General features: G+C 44.7%; 1 protein-coding gene across 3 annotated transcripts in view; it reads left to right on the top strand.

Annotated features, from left to right (window-relative positions):
- The window catches only part of ADGB (androglobin), a 480816-nt gene that overhangs the window by 227680 nt on the left and 227269 nt on the right, over positions 1-25867 (top strand). For all 3 annotated transcript variants that reach the window (XM_068231985.1, XM_068231986.1, XM_068231987.1), the window contains exons 12-13: positions 10899-10989; positions 13226-13367. In XM_068231985.1, coding sequence (XP_068088086.1) covers positions 10899-10989; positions 13226-13367 — 233 coding nt within the window. The remainder of the gene's footprint in view (positions 1-10898; positions 10990-13225; positions 13368-25867) is intronic.

Here is a 25867-nt window from a genome sequence, read left to right on the forward strand (position 1 = left end):
GTGCAGTCTTCTTCCTAGTTCAGTGCGTCTGCGGAGCTTAGAGAGACACACTGAACTAGGAAGAAGACTGTACGCAGCCGTGGCCGGACGGCTTCTGGAGGCAAACGGTGACTATTGATAGGCTTTTTATCAAGAATGTTTGATGTACGCATATGCATATTCATCTTTTTGGTACACTGGTAAAACCTTTGGGTATACTGGTAGAACTTAAGCACGGCCTAATTGGCTTTAATAATTCAGCTTCCAAGCCTGGATGTTCGAGTTCGATCCAGGGTTGCCATATGCGAAGAAATCTGTTGTGCGTGTTGCGTAGGACGCTTGTCAATTTCTCATTAACCATGAAATCTGACATATGGGCTTTAACCTCCAAAAAGTTGGAGGGTGTCTTCTTCCAATTCTTTGCTATTGTCATTTTAGCAGCCAAAAGAGGAAGGAGGCTAATTTGTTTTGATTTTCCATAAGGCCATTTATCTTCCCGTGGAAGAGAACTATCCACATCCACAGATCTTTTCGTATAGTGGTATGAAAAAGTGATTGTAGAAGGCCAAATACCCTACTCCAGAACCGAGTGAAATGTGGACATTGCCACCAAATGTGAAACATTGTTCCCTCTCTTCCACAGCCTCTGAAGCACTTAGAGTCTAGAGCATGAGATAATTTATTCAGTCTAGCTGGGACAAGGTACCATCTGGTTAATACTTTATAGGCTGATTCTGAGGCATATACCTTTGTTGAGCAGCTGGAAATGCGAACCCAACACTCAGACCACTCTTCTCGGTCCTTGTGTTGTCCCATTTCCCTTTCCCAGCCTCGGATGTAGGTATGCAGTTTAGAGGATTCAGGACGGGAGATTCTAAAGTAGCTGAAATTGAGCCAGAATCGGACGGGTTCCCAAGGCACATGTTCTAAAAGAAGGAAGGGAGTAGCTGGAATTCTTTGTCATGTACGAGGGTGGAGATCCAATGCTTTATTTGTAGGAATCTAAAGTATTCCTGAGATGGGGGATTGTGTTTATCTCTTATAGCTGTACAAGCTGTAGCTGCTGGTGAAAAAGTCAGAGGTTACTGAAGAGTCTGGGTTACTGAAGAGTCTGGGTTACTGAAACCTGGTGGAAAGAGAGGGTAATGTACGATAGGACATAGAGGGAGATGTGAGGATTGTTAGCCTCCTGAGTATCTGAAAGAGTCCCATACAGTCAAATCTGAGGAAAGAAAGGGGCTTAGTTGCTTTGGCCTAAACTGTTTTGGAATCCAAAGAAGCGTATGAAGTTTGATGGGATGGCAGTCTGGTTGCTCTAAAAAGGTCCAAAGGGGAGCATCTTGGGTTTTATAAAAAGCTAAAAGGTGAGCGGCCACCGTCGCTCTGTAGTATAAGAGAAGGTCAGATAACCCCAGTCCTCCGTCTAATTTGTGGGCACACATGGAGGTTCTGCTAATTCTGGGCTTCTTGTCGGCCCATATAAGGGAAAATATCTTGTTCTGGAGAGTGCTTATGAAATGAGGGAGGATATGAATAGATAATGTGCGGAAGAGATACAGGATCTTTGGGAGAACTGACATTTTGATTGTATTTATTCTGCCAAACATTGATAGTGGGATATGGGACCAGTTTGCCATTAATGCTGTGATTTGTTTGAGTAGGGGAGGGTAGTTATTCTCAAATAAATTCTCCGCTTTAGCTGTTAAGGTAATTCCTAGATATGGAACTGAGTTAGTTTGGAAATCTAAGAAGGAGGATAACTCGTCTTTGAGAACAGGGTCTAGATTTATATTCATGGCTAACAATTTCTGATTATTAATAGTAAGTCCTGAGATATGGGAGAACCCTGTGAGGAGGGCCAGAAGGTTGGGTAAGGAGTGCAATGGTTGGGTAATTGAGATAAGCATGTCGTCAGTGTTTTGTGGTGGACCCCTGCACTTTCCACACCCCAAATATTCTCGGGTTGTCGGATAGCTATGGCAAGGGGTTCAAGAGCTAAAATGAAGAGAAGGGGGGAGAGGGGGCATCCTTGCCTCGTACCCCTTTGTATTTGGAAAAAGGCATAGGCAAAGCCTGAATATCTGACATTGGCTGTAGGTGAGGAATAAAGCATCTTTATCCAATTGAGAAAGTGAGAGCCAAAGCCCCATCTAGATAGGGTGTATTCCAGGTATTCCCATGACATGGTGTCGAATGCTTTATAGATATCTAATGATAGGAAAAATCCAGGGATACAGCGAGATCTGAGGAAATGGATAAGGTGTACTGCCCGTCTGGTGTTATCACTAGCTTGTCTACCGGGCACAAACCCTACTTGGTCCCTGTGGATGACTTGAGGAAGAAAAGAATTAAGCCTTTGTGCTAGGATCTTCCCTAAAATTTTGAGATCTGTATTGATAAGTGAGATAGGGTGGAATTGGTGGGCTTATAATATTGGCTGATCTGATTTTGGGATCATGGAGTCCTTGGCCTGTAACATTGAGGGTGGAGGTGCTGAACCAGTGCGTAACGCATTAAAACGTGAGGCTAAAGTCGGGGCTTAGAGGGCTGCAAGTTTACGGTAGTATGTGCCTGAGAAACCGCACGGACTCAGCGTCTTGTTTGGTTTTAGGGATTTGATCGTCTGGAGGACATCCAGGGTTGAAATTTCTGAATTCAAAACTTTAATACTAGACTGTGGAAGAGAGGGCAACGTAAGACTAGAAAAAAAGTTGTCAGTTGTCTCTCTAGGAAAGTGCTTTGATTGCTTGTAGAGATTGACGAGAAAAGATGAAAAAATGTCTGTGATTGTGTTGGGGTTGGATGTGACAGTACCAGATTGCGTCCGTAATCTGTGAATAGGTGTGACAGGAGGCCTGTTCTTTAGTCTGTGAGCTAGGAGGGTCGGGGGGGGAGGGACACACAGCCACAGAAGAAGACACCTGAGGATACACAGGGAACACAGAGGACATAATTGGACAGAAGGGGACACACAGGGGAGGACAGAAGGGGACACACAAGGGACATAAGAGAGGAGAGAAGGGGACACAGTAGGACACCAGTTGGGGTAGAATATTCTAAGACGCTCCTGGAATATGGACGCCACCAGGTTTAGTATATATATTTTTTTCCCTGATTTTGGCCCTCTAAACCTAGGTGCGTCTTATATTCCGGAGCGTCTTATACAGCGGCAAATACAGTATATAAATATTCTGGGGTGCGCTCCTTTAACTGATAATGTTGACATTGTTATCAGTTAAAGGAGGGCACCCCAGAATATTTATATATTATGTTGCTATTTACGTTTTCAAATAACTAAGCAGGTGAAATGACCCAGGTACAATGAATACTTTATAAGTTTGGCCAGGAAATGTTCAACAGAGTCATTAATATGTTTTTTCAGTGACTCAAAGGACATGTCATTGATCATAATAAGACACAAAAGGGGACCAATTTTATCTGCAGGAGATCCATTTGTCATTTTCAATTTGCTGTATCAGAAAAATGTATGATTCTTCCTGGAGATAGGAAATTTCAGACTAAGCCAAAAAAACTGCTGTGCGAAAAAGAAAAGAAAAACACCCGAAAAAAACACAATCAATTATTTATACGAAAGCAGCATCTCCTTTTTGACACAAGGGTCATTTTGATAATATACTAGATAAAGTACCTACATATTGACTAAATAGCACTGGCACCAATGCATTTTTTGTGTTTATTTTGCTATTTGAAATTGATATACGGTATATCATATAAAACCAAATAGGTTTTGTATATTCATTTTAAAGGTCTACAGTTTTAATTATGTTTTTTTTTGTAGAAGATGTTATCTATAAAATCAGTTTATAAAGTGCCTACGTTAGTAATATGCCTTGTGTTCCTGTGCTACATCTTTGGAAAACCTATATCTCAGTTGAGCAGTTTAAACACAGGGGGCTTAATTTACTGTGGCATTGTGGCATTGTGAAAAAAAAACAGATGACCAATTTACTAAGTAAGAAGGCCTCACGCCTGCACGTCTGCAGTGGCACTTTGGGGATTTACTATGTGAATCCCGGCCATTGTTATGCTCCTGGCGATGGTTAATAGTTGGCCTCGCCGCTTTTAAAATGTTTTTGTTGTTGCTGAGAAAATGTTTCTAAAACATTTCTGCATGCTCAAATAACTGTATTAATATTTTATTTTTGTATTTGAGTTATTTAGAAAAGTGGTCAGTAACATATTACATATTGTTGCTGTTTACATTTTCATATACAAACTCAGCTAAGCATGCCAGTACAATCCCACATGGCTTTTTAGCACTGTATTTACATTGTGGGAGGTAGGGAAGCAAATCCTCTTCCTCTTAACATACCTACTATACTTTGTTACAGGGTTGTGTTATTTGCATGTGGTTAGAATAATTTTTGTCAGCGTTGCATGAAAAAATGTGTCATTTCGCTTGTAGCAAGTGTTTTATTCACTTGCTTGAAGACTTCCACTACATCCATTGAAGAGGCATTGCAGGCAGCTTTTGTCTTGTTTGAAACCCTCCTCTATATAATAAAGTTGTATGACACTTTTGCATTATCTCATGTATAAGTATAGTGGGGACTAGTTGGATTACATCAGTTAGGCACTAGAGGTCTAAAAACACTGATGCTGCTGGCAGTATCTCTTCAATGAACAGCTGAAGACTGCAAGCAAGGCTCTGAAGGATTCTGGCCATAAGCAAATCCAGAAGATTGTTCAGCAACCTGGTGATCAGGGCCACAACAAACATTTTAAACAGTTGTGTACAGTTGGATGAACATATAAAGTTTAAATCTGATACATCGTAGTGGATAGAACATAACAGGGGAGTTGCTAGGACCTGGGAAATCCGGGGCTTTATTCCCCATAACAGTCACATTGCAAATAAACACAGGTCCAGGGCGTGAAATCACAGTAAGGATTAATCAAACCTTTTCCGGAGTTCGTGTTGGGAGAGGTGAGGGAGGGTTACCAGGGGATGATTGGACCGCGCAACAGCCGTTTCACGCCGGTTTGGCCCTTGTTCACGTGCATACTGTATGTCCAGGGCAATAGTGGCGTGTCCGGGCTTCTAAGAAAAAAACCCTGGAGACCCGCCCACCACGCTCACCATTGGCCCGAAGTGCTGAAGTGTAAGAGGTTAAGGGCGAAGGAGCGGAGGATCGCCGCACAGTGGCGAATAAGTGACATGGGTAAAGTGCCGTATATTCAACAGAGACAATTAAAAATAAACACAAAAGTCCCTAATGAGGTGGTATTTGGCCTCTTGTCGAAACAACGATTCTGGGTACTAATTGTCACCTGTTTGCTGGCATTGTGCGCACCTGGCTGATGACTACGCTCATATTTGGTGATCTTGCCAGTCTATACAGGGTTTTTGGAAGGATGTCGAGAGGGTATTAAACCGGGCTGCCTGTGAGGGCTTTGCTTTAAAGAAATATATGGTCCTTCTAGGTGTTGAGATTAACAAACAGCTTACCATAGATCAGGATCTCCTTTATATCTGTTGCCTGGCAGCTAAGAAAGTAGTCAATGAGAAATGGGGAACTAAAATGGTGCCAGATGTTAAGGTATGGCAGAACAAATGCTCCGAACTTTTAGATATAGCAATTCATTATACTGGTCCTGCTAGTGGCAGATGGGAAAACACCAAAAATATTTGGAATACAATAAGTAACTGAAACAAAATTACGCACAGCTTTCTCAGCTCTCTCATCTTGTTCCTCTCTCCTTGAGGGGGTAGTTGTAAGCATGCTATTTCTCGTACCTGTTTTTCTTTTCTTCCTAACTCTTTCTTGTCCTCACCTTTTCTCATTTCTTTTCTTCTCTTTTCTTTCATTCTTTTCACTGGCTACGGATCTTCTTTTCTGTCTTACTCCTTTCCTCCTCCTATTCTAATTCCATTCTCTTTTTTCGTGGCCAATTTAGGTCCTGATATTAACCTGCATGGCGGCTGGTTAGCCCCGCCTTGGGCAGGCTGGGGGCACGTAGGTGTCCATTCACCCCTATTGCCAGTCTCCCCCTGCTGCCTTCTCCTCATTCCCTACTATAGATACAGGTGGGGTACCCTTGAAGATATGCCTTGATTACTCCGAGTAAATTGAGAAATTATATGGCCAGTCCTGTAGAGCCGATTATACGAGATCGATAGACTAAGTTGAGTACACCCTTAGTTTGGTCATCGCACTTTTCAGATTCCCCCTAGTCCTCTAAGAGGTTTTTATAGGTAATGGGTTTTAATTTTAATATGTAGTTCAATAAAGCAATAGATTTTATGCATTAGATAGGAGGTAGTTGATGGGTTGCTACGGTTACCCCCCCCCCCCCCCGTCCCCCCCCCGCAGGATCAATAGATGTGTTGCTGTGATTTAATAATACTGCATGGTATGATCTCGGATTGTAATTTAGCACAATGCTCACGTAGTTCTTGTTATAGAATGTTTTGCACCTTTTACATTTGTGTTTATTTTTCATTGTTTCTGTTGAATATACTGCACTTTACCCATGTCACTTATTCGCCGCTGTCCGGCGATCCTCCGCCCCTTCACCCTTAACCTCTTACACTTCAGCACTTCTGGCCAACGGCGAGCGTGGTGGGCGGGGCTCCAGGGTTTTTTCTTAGAAGCCCGGACACGCCGCCATTGCCCTGGACATATGCACGTGAACAAGTGCCAAACCGGCATGAAATGGCTGTTGCGCCATCCAATCATCCCCTGGTCACCCTCCCTCACCCTTCCCAGCATGAACTCCGAATAAGGTTTGATTAATCCTTATTGTGATATAACGCACTGGACCTGTGTTTATTTGCAATGTGACTGTTATGGGGAATAAAGCAACTATGAAAGCGGTGCACAGACTGCTCTGTTTGTACTAGTATCAGTCAAAGTGTTTTCTATTTTATGCCTGAATGCACGCTTCCTTGCTGAACCCTGAAGATAGAATAGGTGCTGCTTGGGGCGGAGTATATGCATGAATAAGTGATTTAAAGGTGCAGTGGACCATTTCACCCCCCATTTGCTGAATGCCAGGTGAATCTCTTTTTGTGTAATCCGGGGCTTGCCTGGGCACCAAGAGGGAAAATGGGTGTGGTCATGTCACTGGAAAGTGGGCGTGGTCATATGTGGGGCCAAATGTACATGAACATAGCAGTGGTGTAACTTAAATATATTAAATAGGCAGTATTTCACATAAATAAGCCCCTCACTTGGCGTTTGTCTTGTCTTCAGCTGGCTGGCCTGTGCCCCTGCTCTGCCTTCCCCAGTCACCACGATCTGAGGTCTGATCATGGCAGGAGCAGGTAGCGGAAGCCGGCACCCTGCTGAGAGGAGGGAGGCTCACGGGGCACCCGACCATATTGTATCCGGGACACCATGGCAACAGGTTTGACGGCGGTGCCCCGGATAAACCCCCTAGCGACACGCCTGGAACATAATCACATTTATATCTGTAGTAGCACTTCCTTCTTTCTCCTAATGCTGAAGCCTTGCCAAAGTACACCAGTATGTTTAAAAGGATCGTAGTTCTCGATTAAATTGCCACAACACACTCTTGCAGTACAAAAACTTATAAAATAAACAAATAAAAAACTCTTATCTGTAAATTCAATTTCCATTAACAATAGGACATATCAAAAAAGCCTTTGTTAATTCTATGATCTGGCTTGACGTAATAACTGCTCATTACGTCAACAATAACTGCTCATTACGTCAAGCCAGATCATAGGATTTGTATTTTTGTATTGTATTTTAAACCTTACCCTAAAAGAGCCCTAGCTTACAATTGCCCTAAAAGGTAACCATACTTTTTACACTAAAATAACCCTGATGCTAACACTTTTTCTATAATATTATCATGAAACTTCTACTTGCCCCAGGACATGCTATACGAGTACTAGCTCCCACTTGTCCTATACCCAGTTTTCTTATTATAAATGCTCACTTCTTCCTAAACCCATACTAACAAATATATATACCCCCTACTCCACTCTCCCAAACTCAAATTCTGCATCTTCCATTCTCCCCTCCAACTCCTAAGTCTCACCATGAACATATCCCTTTATAATTTCACATGCTTTACTCACACTTTACATCTCCAGGTCACACTCACACTATGTAGGGCAGTTTTAGGCTACATAGCTCTCAGGGGAGTGTTTAAAAATACCCCCCAATCAAAAACACTGTTGGGATGCTGTAACCAGAGATGCCCCCAGCATTAGGTAGCCCCCAATATAGGTAGCCGCCCAGTACTAGTTGGCCAGATGTGACACCCAGTATAGGCAGCCCAAGGACCCACCATTTTGGTAGTCAGACATGACTCCCAGTAAAGGTAACCATAGGAGCCACCAGCAGGGTCGGACTGGGACACTAAGGGCCCACCGAGGAAGTTTTAGCCTGGGGCCCCCTCCGCTCCCTCCCCCCTCCCCCCATCCCATTTTGGGCTCACATATACATGTACTCTAGAAATTTTGTATGATTTTATGGTAGGGAATAGATGATAAACACTTCTGAGGACAGTGTCCAATAGGGATATGTCCACATGTCGCCACGCACTGGAACATGGGCGTGGTCATGATGGGTCATGGGCAGACTTTAAAAAAAAAACCCACACAAAATAAGTAGCGGTTTTATTCACAGAGATTAGGTCCGACCAGATACATTTTAGATAAAATCATCAAGTAGTTACATGCCTCATGATAATTCATCAAGTAGTTAAATGGCAGCAGATTTTCCAACAAAATGCAATCAAATTGGCAGCAGATATCCCCACAAAATGCAAATAGATTGGTGGCAGATATCCCCACAAAATGCAATCAAATTGGCGGTAGATATCCCCACAAAATGCAATCAAATTGGCGGCAGATATCCCCACAAAATGCAATCAGATTGGCGGCAGATATCCCCACAAAATGCAAACAGATTGGCGGCAGATATCCCCACAAAATGCAATCAAATTGGCGGCAGATATCCCCACAGAATGCAAACAGATTGGCAGCAGATATCCCCACAAAATGCAATCAAATTGGTGGCAGATATCCCAACAGAATGCAAACAGATTGGTGGCAGATATCCCCACAAAATGCAATCAAATTGGCGGCAGATATCCCCACAAAATGCAATCAAATTGGCGGCAGATATCCCCACAAAATGCAAATAGATTGGCGGCAGATATCCCCACAAAATGCAATCAAAGAAGCTTCCCCCCCTCCCTCACCTAGGGGCCCCCCTTCCGTGCTCCCCCTTCCGCACTCCCCCTCCCTCCAAAATTTCAGCAAGTGGCAGCGAGCGGGGAATAGCTTACCGGCATGAAGACATCAGTCATCAGAGGAGATCCATCGCTCTGCGTGCCGCTGGCTGGTCTCCGTCTCTCCTGCAATGCACTGACCAATCACGCTCTTGCAGTACTTCCTGTGAGAGCATGATTGGTCAGTGCATTGCAGGAGACGGAGACCAGCCAGCGGCACGCAGAGCGATGGATCTCCTCTGATGACTGATGTCTTCATGCCGGTAAGCTATTCCCCGCTCGCTGCCACTTGCTGAAATTTTGGGGGAGTGCGGAAGGGGGAGCGCGGAAGGGGGGGCCCCTAGGTGGGGGGGGGGAAAGCTTCCGCCATCCCCGCCGCTCTGTGTGCCCAATTTCCCCCCTTCCTGCGCTGTGCTGGCTCTGGGGCCTCCAAGAGGCGGGGCCCACCGATGGAATCATCGGCAGTTCGGTGGGTCAGTCCGAGGCTGGCCACCAGTGTTAGGTAGCTAGACTAGGCCCCATGAAGGATAGGTAGCCAAATGTGACCCCCATATAGATTGCCAGAGGAACCTCCAGTATTAGGAAGCCAGAGCCTCCCATCATGCAGGGTGCAGAGCGGGGTAGGGAAGTGACACAACTCCCCAGGATCTAATAATGGGAGACGAACATTTAATCTTCCTGCTAGACGTGCTGGTCTTCATGGCTGTAGTGGCATCTGTCAGATGCTGCTGGAACCATGGAGACCTAGCATGTATTGTGTGTCGTTGGATCCTGGTGAGTTGAGTTACTTTACCCCTCCACTCTGCTGCATGGGGCTGCCCCATGCATCTCCCCCCTCCACAACGTAACCCCCCCCCCCCCCCCCCAAATAAGCTTGACACTATGCATGCCTTCTCTGCCCCTTTAACATCTCCACTCATGTTGTTCATTATTGATCCCCCCCCCCACCCCCCCCCAAAAAAAAATATATATATACAGTATATATATTTAAATGCATGTATTAGAGTTTTTTTTATTACAGTATTTTTAATTTGCTGGGCAACCTCCTGGGCTAGGGTAATGCCTGTCAGCTTTGGACACCAGTGCTATTAGAAGAGAAAGGGATCTTTTGCCATCTCCCCCTCTGCCCTAATGTGGTCTTGTTGGAAGGTTGGGGATGAGGGAATGCGTATGCTTGCAGGCTCTCTCTCTTCTTTCATCTCTTTTCAGAATCCGTATAAACAAGCCAAAATGTAACTTTGTCAATGATATCAACTCATTTACTTACCGTACATTTTAAAAAATGTTCAGAAAACTTCACTGAATCGATTTTCCAGGGAATCCTCTTTACACTGTCAAATACTGTAATTTGTTTAAAGACTTAACCCTGTCATAGGCATTTATCTCAAAAGAAACATCTTGATTTTTCATAATGAAGAACATTAACAATTTCTTATGACATTACAAGATGTCGTATTCCTTTGTTAGTTTCTGGGATATGTCTGTATTCTTCTTCATTATTTAAAAAAGGATGTTAAAGGAATTAAAAAAGTAAAAAAGGCACATGCTTTAATGTATAGAAGGCTTGAGAGAACCTTAACTTCTTTTTCCCAAGACTCATCCCTTCTTCTTTGTCTAGAGTTGAAATAATTGTTTGGTGGGCTTTTAATTTTGGAACAATTAAGTATTATTTTATTTTTAATTTCTAGATATTGTAGAGAAGAAAGCTGAGCAATTTGTTGAAATTACAACACCATTCCTGAACTTTAGACTAAATCCACTTGCAGTGCCTTCAGAAGGGTAAGTATAGTACACGTGATGCATACTGTGACATACTGTGAAATGCTTTAATAAAATGATATACTATGATAATGTTACAGAACTGTGGAATGTTGTGTAACTCTTCAGAGCACCAAATTATTCAGTGTTAGGTCCTCATTTACATTGAAAGTACATCTGAAGTAAAAGGGCTGTGATATTACAGTAATGAAAATTTCCTGGCTGTCCTGCTAAATACTCTGCCTCTAAAGGTGGCCATACATCAGGCGACTTGGCGGCCGATCGACCATCCAATTCGATTATTATAATTTAATCGGATGAAAATCAGTGCCGGCAAGTGTATCGACGATACACCCAATTTCACAATGCCCGCTGCCAAGTGCACTGTGCATTACTTGGCTACGGGGCATTGTCCTCCATCCATACACACACCCCACGTGATTGCCAGCATACATGTGGGCACGGGTGTAATGTTACACATGCGGCCACGTTACTCCTGCAACCACGTGGGGCAGGTGTATGGACAGAGGAGCCCAGAGGCAGCAGTGGACAAGCAGTGGGCGTCGACAGGTAATCTATAGTGCCCTAGACAGCGGGGGGTACATTGAATATTAGGGGGGACAGCGTCACAAGGCTGATTCTGAATCGATTTCAGCATGACATTGATGAGGAATTGGCCTGTGGCGTATGTACAGGCAACAGATCTCTCTCAGATCAGATTTGATCAGAAGGAGATCTGTCTCTTGGTCAATCTGCCCATATATCGTTTGATGTATGGGCACCTTAATACTTTTAGCCATAGACCTTGAACAAGCATTCAGGTCAGATGTTTGACTAAAGTTTGACTGGATTTGTTGCATGCTTGTTTCAGGTATGTGAAAGATCAGCAGGACACCAGACAACTGCAAACAAATATGTCAGCCTCCAAATCTCTGTGACCTCAGGTGTCATTTACATGTGCCAGGACATCTGAGCAAAATGTTTGGTACTTTGTTGCTCAAAGCAGATTCATGAGACCAGTGAGTGCTTTAATGAAGCTTGAAGTCCTTTTCAATAATAAAATGAAATACAAGGCAAAAGGATGCTTGCAAGCTCCTGCACTGTGCAGAGAATTACTCTTGCAGCAAGAAGGGAAGTTTCTTGGCAGTTCGCATTTCTCAAAGAGAGCACAGATTTCAAGTAACATTCATCAGTGAATGACATAAGTAGAAAGAGAAAGGCGTGATTTTCGCAATGTGATTTTGCCAAACGTTCTGCATGTACTATTTTTAGTGCAATTGTGGTTCTGTCACATTCAGTGCAGTTGGATGGGATATGCACCACAAACTGCATGGCAAGTGCTCAGAAAAAACGCTTGCATTTTTCCTGTTCTCCCTGCAATTTACTGTAGTAGCAAAGCCTCAGTATGTGTGGTATAACTACCAGGTGAGCAGTCTCCACAGTTATGGGAGGCCTCTTAAGGTGGCCATACACTCGTTAGATTAGCAGCAGATAGATCATCAGATAGATTTTCTGATCTAGGAACAGATTTCCAATAGGTATGAAATCTATTGAAAATCCATCTGATGGCATTTTTTTGACATCAGATTTCCATTAGGTCCAATGTAAATTGATAAGCAATCTCAACAGATCAACCTAGATTTTCCAGCATGTCAGATCGATTGAAATCAATCGAAATCGGCCGCAAATCGATCGATCTGGCAATTGATTGGCCGATAATCGTCTGAGTGTATGGGCCCCTTTAGAGAGACTTTGGCTCACAGGGCCACTACCCCATCAGCAAAGTGGTGTCCAGGAGGGAGAGGAGATATGCAGACATTGCTGGATAGAGACTGTCACCACAGACTTTATTGCTGGATCTGGTGGCAATGGACCTGGAAAAGAAAAAGTGAAGCATTGGTGACAGGATGTAGCTTTCCTGGTAAAGTTAGTACCATCATCTCTCCCTATAGACAATCTTTACTTTCTGCCCAAGAAAGAGGCTTTATAAGCAAACTATGATCTAGTAGTACACAGAGCAGTGTATGCTGATAGTGTGCTACAAATATCAATATTGGGTACTAAGTATAAAAAATGTAAAAAAAAATAATATTTCTACATGTAGACGTACATGTACACCTGCTTGGTGGCTTCATTACATTTATGGCTGTGTATAAATGCACCTTTTCTGCAAAAAACTGTTTTTCATTGCATTTAGTTCAGAACCAAGCAAAACAAACAAGCATGTAGAAAATTCAGAAAATTCTTTATCGCTTAGACATGTTGCCAGGGGCACCTCCCGAAGAAGCTCCCTTGTGACGTACAGTTTATCATCTGTTAATGAAACTGAAGAGAATGCCCAGGAAGAAAATGCAGATGTGAAAGAAAATATACAACCAATTACTGGAAACAGAATTCAGGTAATAATAAAGAGTAAAACAATTACAGGCTTAAAGGACAAAAAATTATAACATTTAAAATACAGTACATGTAAACACATACCGTATATACTCGCAAGCAAGCCGACCCGCATGTAAGCCGACCCCCATACTTTTACCCGAAAAAAAAACAGGAAAAAATGATTGACCCTCATATAAGCCGGGGGTAGGTAATGCTGGCCGCGTGATCCCCCCCCAGTGTGTCCTGGTATAGCTAGCATAGTGCCCAGTATGGGTAGGTAGTGCCTCAGTATAGCTAGTAATGTGCCCAGTATAGCTAGTATAGTGCCCAGTATAGCTAGTATAGTTCCCAGTACAGCTAGTAAAGTGCCCAGTATAGCTAGTATAGTGCCCAGTATAGCTAGTATAGTGCCCCAGTATAGCTAGTATAGTGCCCAGTATAGATAGGTAGTGCTCAGTATAGCTAGTAAAGTGCCCAGTATAGCTAGTATAGTGCCCAGTATAGCTAGTAAAGTGCCCAGTATAGCTAGTAAAGTGCCCCAGTATAGCTAGTAAAGTGCCCAGTATAGCTAGTATAGTGCCCAGTACAGCTAGTAAAGTGCCCAGTATGCTAGTATAGTGCCCCATTATAGTCATTAGAGCTAGTATAGTGCCCAGCATGGCTAGTATAGTGCCCCAGTATGGCTAGTATAGTGCCCAGCATGGCTAGTATAGTGCCCAGTATAGCTAGTATAGTGCCCAGCATGGCTAGTATAGTGCCCCAGCATGGCTAGTATAGTGCCCCAGCATGGCTAGTATAGTGCCCCAGCATGGCTAGTATAGTGCCCCATTATAGCTAGTATAGTGCCCCAGTATAGCCAGTATAGTGCCCCATTATAGCTAGTATAGTGCCCAGCATGGCTAGTATAGTGCCCCATTATAGCTAGTATAGTGCCCCAGTATAGCTAGTATAGTGCCCCATTAGAGCTAGTATAGTGCCCAGCATGGCTAGTATAGTGCCCCATTAGAGCTAGTATAGTACCCCATTATAGCCATTAGAGCTAGTATAGTGCCCCAGTATAGGTAGTATAGTGCCCCAGTATAGCTAGTATAGTGCCCCAGTATAGCTAGTATAGTGCCCCATTATAGCTAGTATAGTGCCTCGTATAGCTAGTATAGTGCCCAGTTTAGCCAGTATAGTGCCCCGTATAGCTAGTATAGTGCCCCATTGTAGGTAGTACAGTGCCCAGTATGTGTAGGTGAACTCCCCGCCCCCCCCCCCCCCCCCCCCCGCCGCGGCCGCCGCTGCAATTAGCTTACCCGGCGGCTTCCTCTATTCCCGTCTCCGTGCAGGCATGTAAATATTTCACAGCAGCTCGCCCCACGGCAGCTGCTGTGTGATGAGGGAGGAAGCAGGAGATCGGCTTCCTGTAGCGGCGATGTGTATCGCCGTTACTATGGGAACCACTCTCCCTACAGCTTCCTCCCTCATCACACAGCAGCCGCCGGGGGGAGAGCTGCTGTGAAATATTTACATGCCTGCACGGAGACGGGAATAGTGGAAGCTGCCGGGCAGGGGCGTAACTAGAAATCACTGGGCCCCCCTGCGAATATTTGGATGCCCCCCCCCCCCCCCAATAGGTGCCAAATAATCGTAATGGGGCAGCGTTTCACTGTAAATTAATTGTAAAGTGGGCAGCATTTTACCAGACAATCGTAATGTGGGCCAGAAAATCGTAATGTGGGCAGAGTTCACCAGAAAATCGTAATGTGGGCCTTTAGAAAATCATAATGTGGGCAGAGTTCACCAGAAAATCGTAATGTGGGCACCAGTCACCAGAAAATTGTAACGTGGACAGCATTCACCAGACAATCGTAATGTGGGCAGCGTTCACCAGAAAATCATAATGTGGGCAGAGTTCACCAGAAAATCATAATGTGGGCAGAGTTCACCAGAAAATCGTAACGTGAGCAGCAGTCACCAGAAAATTGTAACGTGGACAGCATTCACCAGACAATCGTAATGTGGGCAGCGTTCACCAGAATATCGTAATGTGGGACAGAAAATCGTAATGTGGGCAGAGTTCACCAGAAAATCGCAATGTGGGCAGCAGTCACCAGAAAATCGCCATGTGGGCAGCAGTCACCAGAAAATCGCAATGTGGGCATCAGTCACCAGAAAATCCTAATGTGGGCAGCAGTCACCAGAATATCGTAATGTGGGCAGCAGTCACCAGAAAATCCTAATGTGGGCAGCAGTCAGTCACCAGAATATCATAATGTGGGCAGCACACACCAGAAAATCCTAATGTGGGCAGCAGTCACCAGAAAATCCTTATGTGGGCAGCAGTCACCAGAAAATCGCAATGTGGGCAGCAGTCACCAGAAAATCCTTATGTGGGCAGCAGTCACCAGAAAATCGCAATGTGGGCAACAGTCACCAGAAAATCGCAATGTGGGCAGCAGTCACCAGAAAATCCTAATGTGGGCAGCATACACCAGAAAATCGTAATGTGGGCAGCAGACACCAGAAAATCGCAATGTGGGCAGCAGACACCTGAAAATCGTAATGTGGGCAGCAGACACCAGAAATTCGTAATGTGGGCAGCAGACACCTGAAAATCGTAATGTGGGCAGCAGACACCTGAAAATCGTAATGTGGGCAGCAGACACCTGAAAATCGTAATGTAGGCAGCAGGCACCTGAAAATCGTAATGTGGGCAGCAGACACCTGAAAATCGCAATGTGGGCAGCAGACACCTGAAAATCGTAATGTGGGCAGCAGACACCTGAAAATCGTAATGTGGGCAGCAGACACCTGAAAATCGTAATGTGGGCAGCAGACACCTGAAAATCGCAATGTGGGCAGCAGTGACCAGAAAATCGCAATGTGGGCAGCAGTGACCAGAAAATCGTAATGTGGGCAGCAGACACCTGAAAATCGTAATGTGGGCAGCAGGCACCTGAAAATCGTAATGTGGGCAGCAGTCACCAGAAAATCGTAATGTGGGCAGCAGACACCTGAAAATCGTAATGTGGGCAGCAGACACCTGAAAATCGTAATGTGGGCAGCAGGCACCAGAAAATCGTAATGTGGGCAGCAGACACCTGAAAATCGCAATGTGGGCAGCAGACACCTGAAAATCGTAATGTGGGCAGCAGTGACCAGAAAATCGCAATGTGGGCAGCAGTGACAAGAAAATCGTAATGTGGGCAGCAGACACCTGAAAATCGTAATGTGGGCAGCAGGCACCTGAAAATCGTAATGTGGGCAGCAGACACCTTAAAAAATCGTAATGTGGGCAGCAGACACCTGAAAATCGTAATGTGGGCAACAGACACCTGAAAATCGTAATGTGGGCAGCAGACACCTGAAAATCGTAATGTGGGCAGCAGGCACCTGAAAATCGTAATGTGGGCAGCAGACACATGAAAATCATAATGTGGGCAGCAGACACCTGAAAATCCCCCTGCAGAATTTCAATGTGTGTGGGCAGCGGGCAGCAGCGGGATACATAACTTCTTCCTTGCGTTCCATCGCCGCCTTCTCGCTCTAGCGGCTGACGTCACTTCCGCTTCCGGAAGTGACGTCAGCCGCTAGAGCGAGAAGGCGGCGATGGAACGCAAGGAAGAACGTATGTATCCCGCCGCCGCTGCCCGCTGCCCACACACATTCACTAGCTGGAGGGGAGCGCAGAGGGGAGAGCCCCGAGGTGAGGGAGAGGGGGGAACTTCCCCTCTCCCCGCCGACTGTGGGCAAGGCTTTCCCCTCATGCTGCCACCCCTCCAGCCCCCAAAAAATGCCCCGAGCGGGCCCCAGGGGGGGGCCGGGCCCCCCCGCGGGCGCAGGCGCTGCAGGGCCTATTGCTACGCCCCTGCTGCCGGGTAAGCTAATTGCAGCGGCGGCCGCGGGGGGAGCGGACGGGGGAGGGGACCACGGACCACATCACTCGCAAGCAAGCCGACCCCCCAACTTTTGGCCCACTTTTGGGGGGTCAAAAATACGGCTTGCTTGCGAGTATATACGGTATACCGTATTTTTCGGACTATTAGACGCTCCTGACCATAAGACGTACCTAAATTTAGAGGACAAAACCAGGGGAAATATATATATATATACTAAACCTGGTGCATCCATGGTGAAGGGGCATTTTGTGAATTATGCCCCCTTTGTACCTCATTCCCCCTTGTACCTCTTGTGTCTCCCTGTGTCCTCCTCTGTCCTCCTGTGTCTGCCTCTGTCCTCCTCTATGCCCCTATGTGTTCCCCTGTGTCCTCCTCTGCATGGGCACAGTACAGGGAGTCCCCGACATTGCAGCATGTTGGAGGTTGGCATTGGCAGGTGTTCACAAGTCAGGAACTCCCTGCATTTGGACTATAAGACGCAGTGACTCCCCCCCCCCCCCCCCCTCATTTGGGGGACAAAAAGTGAGTCTTTAGCTTCCAATATGGTTTGCATGCAAAGTATATTATACTAGACACTTGCGCCACGGTGAGGCAAACCTCCGGGCAAGTGACCTAACCTAAATTTAAAACCTAGGGAGCAGCTAAGCAAAAAAAAATGTGTAACTTACATTTTGTTGAACGGCGAGGAGAACGCCAGCGCATACCACTAAGGCTGCATCTGAAATGACCACCAGCTCAGTGTGAAGCACCTAAATAGATTTTCTGCACACTTTGCATTCAATTCAGATGCAAATCACATGCAAATCTGCTACTACTTATTATGCAAACAGGAAACTCAGGAGGAGGGTCTGGGAGCAGCTAACCTGACAGTTACATAGTTACAAAGTTAAACAAAGGTGGGGGGAAAGGCTGCGCATCCCTAAACACATGTTGCAATTGAATGGTTAATCGCACAGGCATACACCGCCTCTGTCAGACTGAAAAATGCATGCCCTGCATCCTAGACAAGTGCTAACATTTATTAAACTAGGAGGAACTTTAGCTTCCAATATGGTTTGCATGCAAAGTATATTATACTAGACACTTGCGCCACTGTGAGGCAAACCTCCGGGCAAGTGACCTAACCTAAACTTAAAACCTTGGGAGCAGCTAAGTAAAAAAAATGTGTAACTTACATTTTGTTGATCAGCGAGGAGAACGCCAGCGCATACCACTAAGGCTGCATCTGAAATGACCACCAGCTCAGTGTGAAGCACCTAAATAGATTTTCTGCACACTTTGCATTCAATTCAGATGCAAATCACATGCAAATCTGCTACTTCTTATTATGCAAACTGGAAACTCAGGAGGAGGGGCTGGGAGCAGCTAACCTGACAGTTACATAGTTACAAAGTTAAAAAAAAGGTGGGGGGAAAGGCTGCGCATCCCTAAACACATGTTGAAATTGAATGGTTAATCGCACAGGCATACACCGCCTCTGTCAGACTGAAAAATGCATGCCCTGCATCCTAGACAAGTGCTAACATTTATTAAACTAGGAGGAACTTTAGCTTCCAATATGGTTTGCATGCAAAGTATATTATACTAGACACTTGCGCCACGGTGAGGCAAACCTCCGGGCAAGTGACCTAACCTAAACTTAAAACCTTGGGAGCAGCTAAGTAAAAAAAATGTGTAACTTACATTTTGTTGAACAGCGAGGAGAACGCCAGCGCATACCACTAAGGCTGCATCTGAAATGACCACCAGCTCAGTGTGAAGCACCTCAATAGATTTTCTGCACACTTTGCATTCAATTCAGATGCAAATCACATGCAAATCTGCTACTACTTATTATGCAAACAGGAAACTCAGGAGGAGGGGCTGGGAGCAGCTAACATGACAGTTACGTAGTTACAAAGTTAAAAAAAGGTGGGGGGAGAGGCTGCGCGTTCCTAAACACATGTTGCAATTGAATGGTTAATCGCACAGGCATACACCGCCTCTGTCAGACTGAAAAATGCATGCCCTGCATCCTAGACAAGTGCTAACATTTATTAAACTAGGAGGAACTTTAGCTTCCAATATGGTTTGCATGCAAAGTATATTATACTAGACACTTGCGCCACGGTGAGGCAAACCTCCAGGCAAGTGACCTAACCTAAACTTAAAACCTAGGGAGCAGCTAAGTAAAAAAAATGTGTAACTTACATTTTGTTGAACAGCGAGGAGAACGCCAGCGCATACCACTAAGGCTGCATCTGAAATGACCACCAGCTCAGTGTGAAGCACCTAAATAGATTTTCTGCACACTTTGCATTCAATTCAGATGCAAATCACATGCAAATCTGCTACTACTTATTATGCAAACAGGAAACTCAGGAGGAGGGGCTGGGAGCAGCTAACCTGACAGTTACATAGTTACAAAGTTAAAAAAAGGTGGGGGGAGAGGCTGCGCGTCCCTAAACACATGTTGCAATTGAATGGTTAATCGCACAGGCATACACCGCCTCTGTCAGACTGAAAAATGCATGCCCTGCATCCTAGACAAGTGCTAACATTTATTAAACTAGGAGGAACTTTAGCTTCCAATATGGTTTGCATGCAAAGTATATTATACTAGACACTTGCGCCACGGTGAGGCAAACCTCCGGGTAAGTGACCTACCCTAAATTTAAAACCATTCAATTGCAACATGTGTTTAGGGATGCGCAGCCTTTCCCCCCACCTTTTTTTTAACTTTGTAACTATGTAACTGTCAGGTTAACTGCTCCCAGCCCCTCCTCCTGAGTTTCCTGTTTGCATAATAAGTAGTAGTAGATTTGCATGTGATTTGCATCTGAATAGAAGGCAAAGTGTGCAGAAAATCTATTGAGGTGCTTCACACTGAGCTGGTGGTCATTTAAGATGCAGCCTTAGTGGTATGCGCTGGCGTTCTCCTCGCTGTTCAACAAAAAGTGAGTCTTGTAGTCCAAATAATACAGTAAATAAGAAATGTGTTTCTTCCACATTAAAATGAGCCATAAATTACCTTTCTCCCATCTGGAAGAAATGTACTTCTTATTTGTATGTGTTTACATGTATTTTAATATTTACAATTTTCGTGATAGCACACCTGAATAGTTACAAAAATCTAAAAAATTTTATCCCCCAAAAATGTCATAATCGATCTTTCTTGTAATGCGGGTAAAATGATTCATTGTTTAATGGTTATAGACGAGGCATATAAGAACTTCCTCAACACTTAGCATATAATTTATCATTCACTGGCTGACCTAAGTCTGTTTAAAAACGGGCTCTAGGTCTTTCACTGGCGGCCGCGCGTGCCCGCCCGCTCACTCGGCCAGCTGTCTCCTGCCCCTTCCTGCGTCCTGTCCCAACGGCTGTGTCGGTGCAGGACATGTGCAGTAGCACAAAAGCACTGACACAGGGACAGGACGCAGAGACACTTGTATTTTATATATAGAGATTATTTTATATCATGTAGGATAATACATAAGCTTATTGTTTATATTGTAAAATATGCTTTTTTGGTATTTAGATGTTTTATATTGGGTAATATGTGTCCTATTTTGCATAGCACATCCACCTTGTGGGGCTAAGGTCCCTAGTTCTATTCTAGGCCATCACACTATCTGCATGGAGATTGTATATTCTGCCAATGTTTCCGTGTGCTTCCTCTGGGCACTCCCACATACTAAAATCATACAGATAAGTTTATTGGTTACCTGTAAACTTGGCTGCCTCAGAACTGCTGTGCTATGAGTAAGCACTAGAGGGTACATTGGTTTAGTGATGTCTCTTACCTGTTATCATGGATAAACTCTAATAAAGGACTGAAGAGCAGTTTTATGCAGACCTGTTTCTTGAGCTTTTCAATCACTATTCAGGTTCTTATTATAGAAATCAAAGTGATTAATCTATTAACTATTTAACTCTAAAAATCCTCTGTGCTAGTACTGGCTGCCTAAGGTAATTAATGTTACATAGTTACATAGTTAGTTGGGTTGAAAAAAGACTTAAGGTGGCCACTAACGGTCCAATTTCTAGCGAAAAATCGCTCAGAAATTCTAATCTGATTGGTTGTAAATAATTTCCATTGTGGGGGAACAATCGATTACGAACGATTATAAAAAAATAGTCGTCCGTTTGGATTTTGGTCAGACCAAAATTTGGATTTTCTTGTTGGTTGTGATAGATAGGAAGCAAAGATTGGTTTGTTGATGGTGTAGTGAACGATTGTTCTTCCGATCAGTATTTCTGATCGCTGGAACGATTTTTCGCTTAAAATTGGACCGTTAGTGGCCACCTTAACATCCATCGAGTTCAACCAGAGGATTTACAACATCAGGTATGTAATCCAACTACTGACACTATCCCTGGTTTGTTTGTTTTTTTATTGTGGCAGTGTAAAGAAAGAGTTAATGGGAATAGTGTTGGAGGGGAGGTACTTTTCTCCCAGGCCTGTTTGCATAATTAATGCAGATGGAGCTGACCTGAGAGATCAGTTAAAGGAAGGGAAAAATGGGTGGGCAGCTGCTCACTCTGGGGCTGCTTGTGAGAGAGCAGGAGTCTGCAGGTCTGCTCTGAGTTTAGAGAAACCAATAACATGTGTTTGTGTGTCAGTGCAGTCATTTTGTTTTCTTTAGTGTGCTAGATAGCAGCCTTTGCTTTGTTCAAGTTAGTTAGCAGCTGGACGAAAATAGTGGAAATAGTCTTGCAAATGTGTAAATAAAGGTGTTGGTGGATTTGGAACAAACTGCGTCGTGTGTCTGACAGCTCTGCAAGCCCACCCCAGAGGGCAAAACGCAACCCTTACCCCAATTCCGTTACAATTTCTATACTACATTGGTTACCTCTACCATTTCCTCTGACATGGAAGGATTTTTTTTCCACCCTACACATTAATCTTTTCAAACTAATCTGTACAGTATATTTCTTTTTCATTAGGTCTGCCATATGGTATTAGGCAGTGGATCATAACTCATTCACAAAAGGTTGTACTTTTATCCTGCTTTAGTAGTACTTTAGCAGTTTGAAGAGCAGAGGAGGAAAGAGGGGTCCCATCTCTGTGCCTACTAGAGTCACTAGATACTATTTTCAGGGCCGGACTGGGTCAGAGGCTGGACAGGTATGGCACCATGATGGCACATTCCTCTGCGCTCTCCCCACCTGTCCGCGGCTTTCCACTGCACTCTCCCCACCTGCAGCACCGAACTAACCTCCATGAGCCCCTTCTTTGTAGTGTCCTCTCCTCTCCAGTGCTCCTGAATGCCCTGTGCCGTAATAGCTGCGCTGTCATAGGAGAGATGATAGGCATAGCTGGGACGTTTTATTGATAGGCAACAGCAGATAGCCATCATCTGTTCTAATGGAAGTGGCGCCGCTTTCCTGCTGCACTGCCAGTGTGACAAACTTGCAACACATATGAGCTGACTGCTCAGGTTGGACGCCTACAGGGATCCCATGATAGCACTCTGTATCCATGCAGCAGTGAACACTGTGCCCGTAGAAGGGTGGACGACTGGAAGGAACAGCTGTTGTCACGAGTATACGAGTGCTGTAAAAACAGCGCAGGAGATTTTGGCACAGCCAGCGTCACCATAGGCCGTAATAGGAATTACGGCTATAGCGGAGTAATTTGGGCGCCATCAAAAGATGGAGCACAAATTACTACAAAAACACTTGCATAGATACATAGTTATTTGGGTTGAATAAAGGTATACATGCATTGAGCTCAACTAGGAAATAAAGTACAACACCAGCCTGCTCCCTCACATAACCCTGTAATTGGGCCGCCAGCAATAGCTGGAAGCTGAATTACATCTTTCCCTCACTATCCATGGCGGCCTGGAGGGGGAATAGTAATTAACGGTGCTGGGACTTGTGCAGGAGCAGGCTAAGCCGTATATTGGCTTTACACTGCGTCCAAATATCCCGGCGGCTGAATCATACGTATGCAACAAACAGATTTGGACAAGCACCATGTCAATCTTATGTAAATAAATCTAATAGCAGGTAAAGGATGTGCTAAGGGTAATCAGATTACTAATTGAACAAAAGAAAGAAAGTACCCCGATAAGCAGGACCAAACTGACCAATAGATAATTGAAAAATAAATCAATAAATAAGTTTCTGGTTTACATTCTACACATATATTGTACTTTCTACTGCCCGATGCACTATTGTGTGTATATTTAGTCATTATTATTTGTATATTATTTAATAATTTTTGGAGGTTCCTTGGTTTTTCGACCTGTGGTATTTATCATCTATTATTATGACCCAATATTTGTACTTTATTGCTGTACTCTAGTTGATTCGCCTGTCACCTGCTGGTGATGTCTTAATTGTTTTTAATTGTGTGTGAAATCATTGTTCGAATAAAGATTTATTGATTTATTTTTCAATTATCTCTTGGTCAGTTTGGTGCTACTTATACGGGTACTTTCTTCCTTTTGTTCAATTGTGAATCAATGGTATGCACATGGATGCCTTGCCTGGGATGAAACAGGCATGGAGGCAGGACAGAAGTTTTGAAAGGGGCATACATTCATCAACTAATCTCCCATACATCACTATGAGTGGTTGTCAATGTGATTATATGTGTTCTCAGTACTGCAGTGCTATCAATCTAACCCCCCTTAACGTACATACTGTAATAAACGGTGTCGGCACGCAGAGAAAATCTGATTACTGGTGATCTGCAGTATCACCAAGAATGCAGATATATACCCGATTATTGATGATCTGCAGTATCACCGATAATCAGATATATTGCTAACCTCTGGACACCTATAGATATGTGAGCGTTTGGTGTAACAGTAACACTTTGAGTGAGAACCACCAGAGGAACTGGAGGTAGGATGATGAAGGGAATTCACCCCGAACTGTGGGTGTATCCCTATAAAACCAATGGCTCCCTAGGAGAGGGGCCTGGGCTAGGTTGCAGGAAGCTCTGCTGCTAAATGAACCAACTTGCCCTACTGGATGAGAGATCCTGGCTCTCTACACCCTAGTGGCGGGCTAAAGTAATAAAGATACACAGTGCTAGTCTTGGGTGTGAGGAAAGTAGTTACAGCACCCTGGAACTAGCATACATGACATAACATAGAGACAGTTTCCTAAGCTTGGGTGTGAGGTCCGTAGTCACAACACCCTGGAACTAGTCTATAGCATAACATAGCATTGAGACAGTTTCCTAAGCTTGGGTGTGAGGTCCGTAGTCACAACACACTGGAACTAGTCTATAGCATAACATAGCATTGAGACAGTTTCCTAAGCTTGGGTGTGAGGGCAGTAGTCACAACACCCTGGAACTAGTCTATAACATAACAGCATTGAGACAGTTTCCTAAGCTTGGGTGTGAGGTCCGTAGTCACAACACCCTGGAACTAGTCTATAGCATAACATAGCATTGAGACAGTTTCCTAAGCTTGGGTGTGAGGTCCGTAGTCACAACACCTTGGAACTAGTCTATAACATAACATAGCATGACAAGCGAGAGAAATCTAGCTCAGTGTGATTTCCCAGGTCCGTCCTGGTTCCAACACACTGTAGGATCTGACTGAGGTCTGTGTGCTAACACGTAAAGCATTTGCAACGGCAGACAACGTGAGACTGAGGGACGAGTGGTTATATAGTGCAGCGCTGATCAGCGCCGCCCAGTCCCTTCCAGCCAATCCGCATACATCCTAGAATGAGCTGACCAAGGGCGTCAGCTGATCCCTCTCTGTTTCCCATAAAGCCTCTCCGCGCGCGCGCGTGCATTCCTCAGCCTATGTGCACAGGAAGGCTGCACTAGATCAGACACATGTCGCTGCGTGTAAACCGCCGGACTAGACGCGGAAACAGCTGCCACGCCGTCAGAGCATGCGGCGGCTTTTCCGCTATCCTCCACAGTACCCCCCCCCCCCCCCGAGGAGTGGACTCCGGACACTTGCCACTGGCTTCCCCGGATGTAAGTCATGGAACTCTTTCCTCAATTCCTCTGCGTGCATGCGGCATTCTGGTACCCAAGTTCTACCCTCCACACCGTAACCTTTCCAGTGTACCAAATATTGCACAGAATTTTGCACCAGCCGGGAGTCCAGAATCTTCTCAACCTCATACTCAGGTTGATCATCAATTAATACGGGAGGGGGGGGAGTGGAATCCACCTGTACTGCCGGCTTGAGCAATGACACATGGAATGATCTTACACCGCGCATACTGGTAGGAAGATCAACAGTATAAGTGACAGCATTCATTCTTTTGGTGACTGGAAACGGCCCAATAAACCTAGGCCCTAATTTTGGTGACAGTTGTTTCAGTGCCAGATGTCGCGTAGACACCCAGACCAAATCTCCTGGTGAAAAGTCCCATTCAGCAGAGCGTCTCTTGTCGGCCTGCTTTTTCTGAGACTTGAAAGCCTTCCCCAAATTTGTTCTCACCAGCGCCCAAATTTGTTTTAACGCAACCTGCCAATCCTCTAATGCTGGGAAAGGAGTAGATACCACGGGCAAGGGAGCAAACTTAGGAGACCTTCGTGACACCACCTGAAAAGGGGAAAACCCAGAGGAAGAACTCTTCAGGTTGTTGTGCGCAAACTCCGCGAAAGGCAGACATTTTACCCAGTCAGTTTGTGCATCAGCCACATAGCGCCTGAGAAACTGCTC

This window comes from Hyperolius riggenbachi, chromosome 4 (genome assembly GCF_040937935.1).
Source record: "Hyperolius riggenbachi isolate aHypRig1 chromosome 4, aHypRig1.pri, whole genome shotgun sequence".
NCBI lineage: Eukaryota > Metazoa > Chordata > Amphibia > Anura > Hyperoliidae > Hyperolius > Hyperolius riggenbachi.